Source organism: Nematolebias whitei, chromosome 7 (genome assembly GCF_014905685.2).
Source record: "Nematolebias whitei isolate Nwh7 chromosome 7, NemWhi1, whole genome shotgun sequence".
Taxonomy (NCBI): Eukaryota; Metazoa; Chordata; class Actinopteri; order Cyprinodontiformes; family Rivulidae; genus Nematolebias; species Nematolebias whitei.
The window spans coordinates 33,382,789-33,383,649 of record NC_056504.1 but is presented as its reverse complement, the minus strand read 5'-3'; the positions used below and the strand labels follow the sequence as shown (position 1 = coordinate 33,383,649).

General features: G+C 34.0%; 1 protein-coding gene across 1 annotated transcript in view; it reads right to left on the bottom strand.

Annotated features, from left to right (window-relative positions):
• Positions 1–268: 268 nt before the first annotated feature.
• The window catches only part of LOC119412778 (protein shisa-4-like), a 2,868-nt gene continuing 2,275 nt past the window's right edge, over positions 269–861 (bottom strand). Inside the window, exon 5 of the mRNA XM_037679813.1 lies at positions 269–399. Within this exon, the coding sequence (XP_037535741.1) occupies positions 269–399 (131 nt within the window). The remainder of the gene's footprint in view (positions 400–861) is intronic.

The window sequence follows — 861 nt, the reverse complement described above, 5'->3', positions numbered from 1 at the left end:
CGTTTTGAGTTTTTTGTATGCTTTCATGTATTTATTTGATTGCTCTCTTAAAAAAAATCCACCTTGAGCACAAAATATTAACTGAAATGACAAACAGCCATAAAATGGTCAGAACTGAAGCTCTTTTTATAACAGTTTACACATTTAAAAATGGCATTTACATCACATTCTATACTAAAATGACATCTTACAGTGAGTTTCCCTATTTACACAACATGAGTCTAAAAAGTCTAACAAGTTCGCTTTCACCAGACCAGCAGGCCTCAGCTCACAGCTGTGGTTCATAAGACGGGTTGAAGGGTAGATGTTCAAGTGCATCTGAATATGGAGGAGGTGACTGAGGCTGGCTGAGGGGGTGGGAAGGTTGATCTTCAGGAATTTGGGAGTAAGCTGGCTCAGCTGGAAAGATAAAGTACAAATATTTATTTGCTTTTTTTCTGAGAAAGCTGAAACTCATTTTTCAGTTTATAGGAAGCTTCTGTATATAGAAACACAGACAGCCAGGTGGAACTATGAAAGTTTGTGTTTCAGTAATATAGCAAAAAAAATAAATAAATGTGAAAAGATGTATCTGTATTTTTATAATCAATCATATAGGTAAAAGTTGAACTTCATGAGAGTAAGAAAGCTTCACTTTAAAAAACAATCAAAGAGGAATGGATACAAATACTAAGAAATGAAAAGGGATCTAATAAAAAAAATAGTTTCTGCAGAAAACTGGGAATTACACTCCAAAGTCCTCAATCAATCTGCAGAATATTAAACTCACTGCTTCAAGTTATCTCATAGGAAAATAAATGGAAAGTAACTATTTTGTAGAATGAGCTGATTCTTGATGACCTGATGGTAGATTGCAATGAT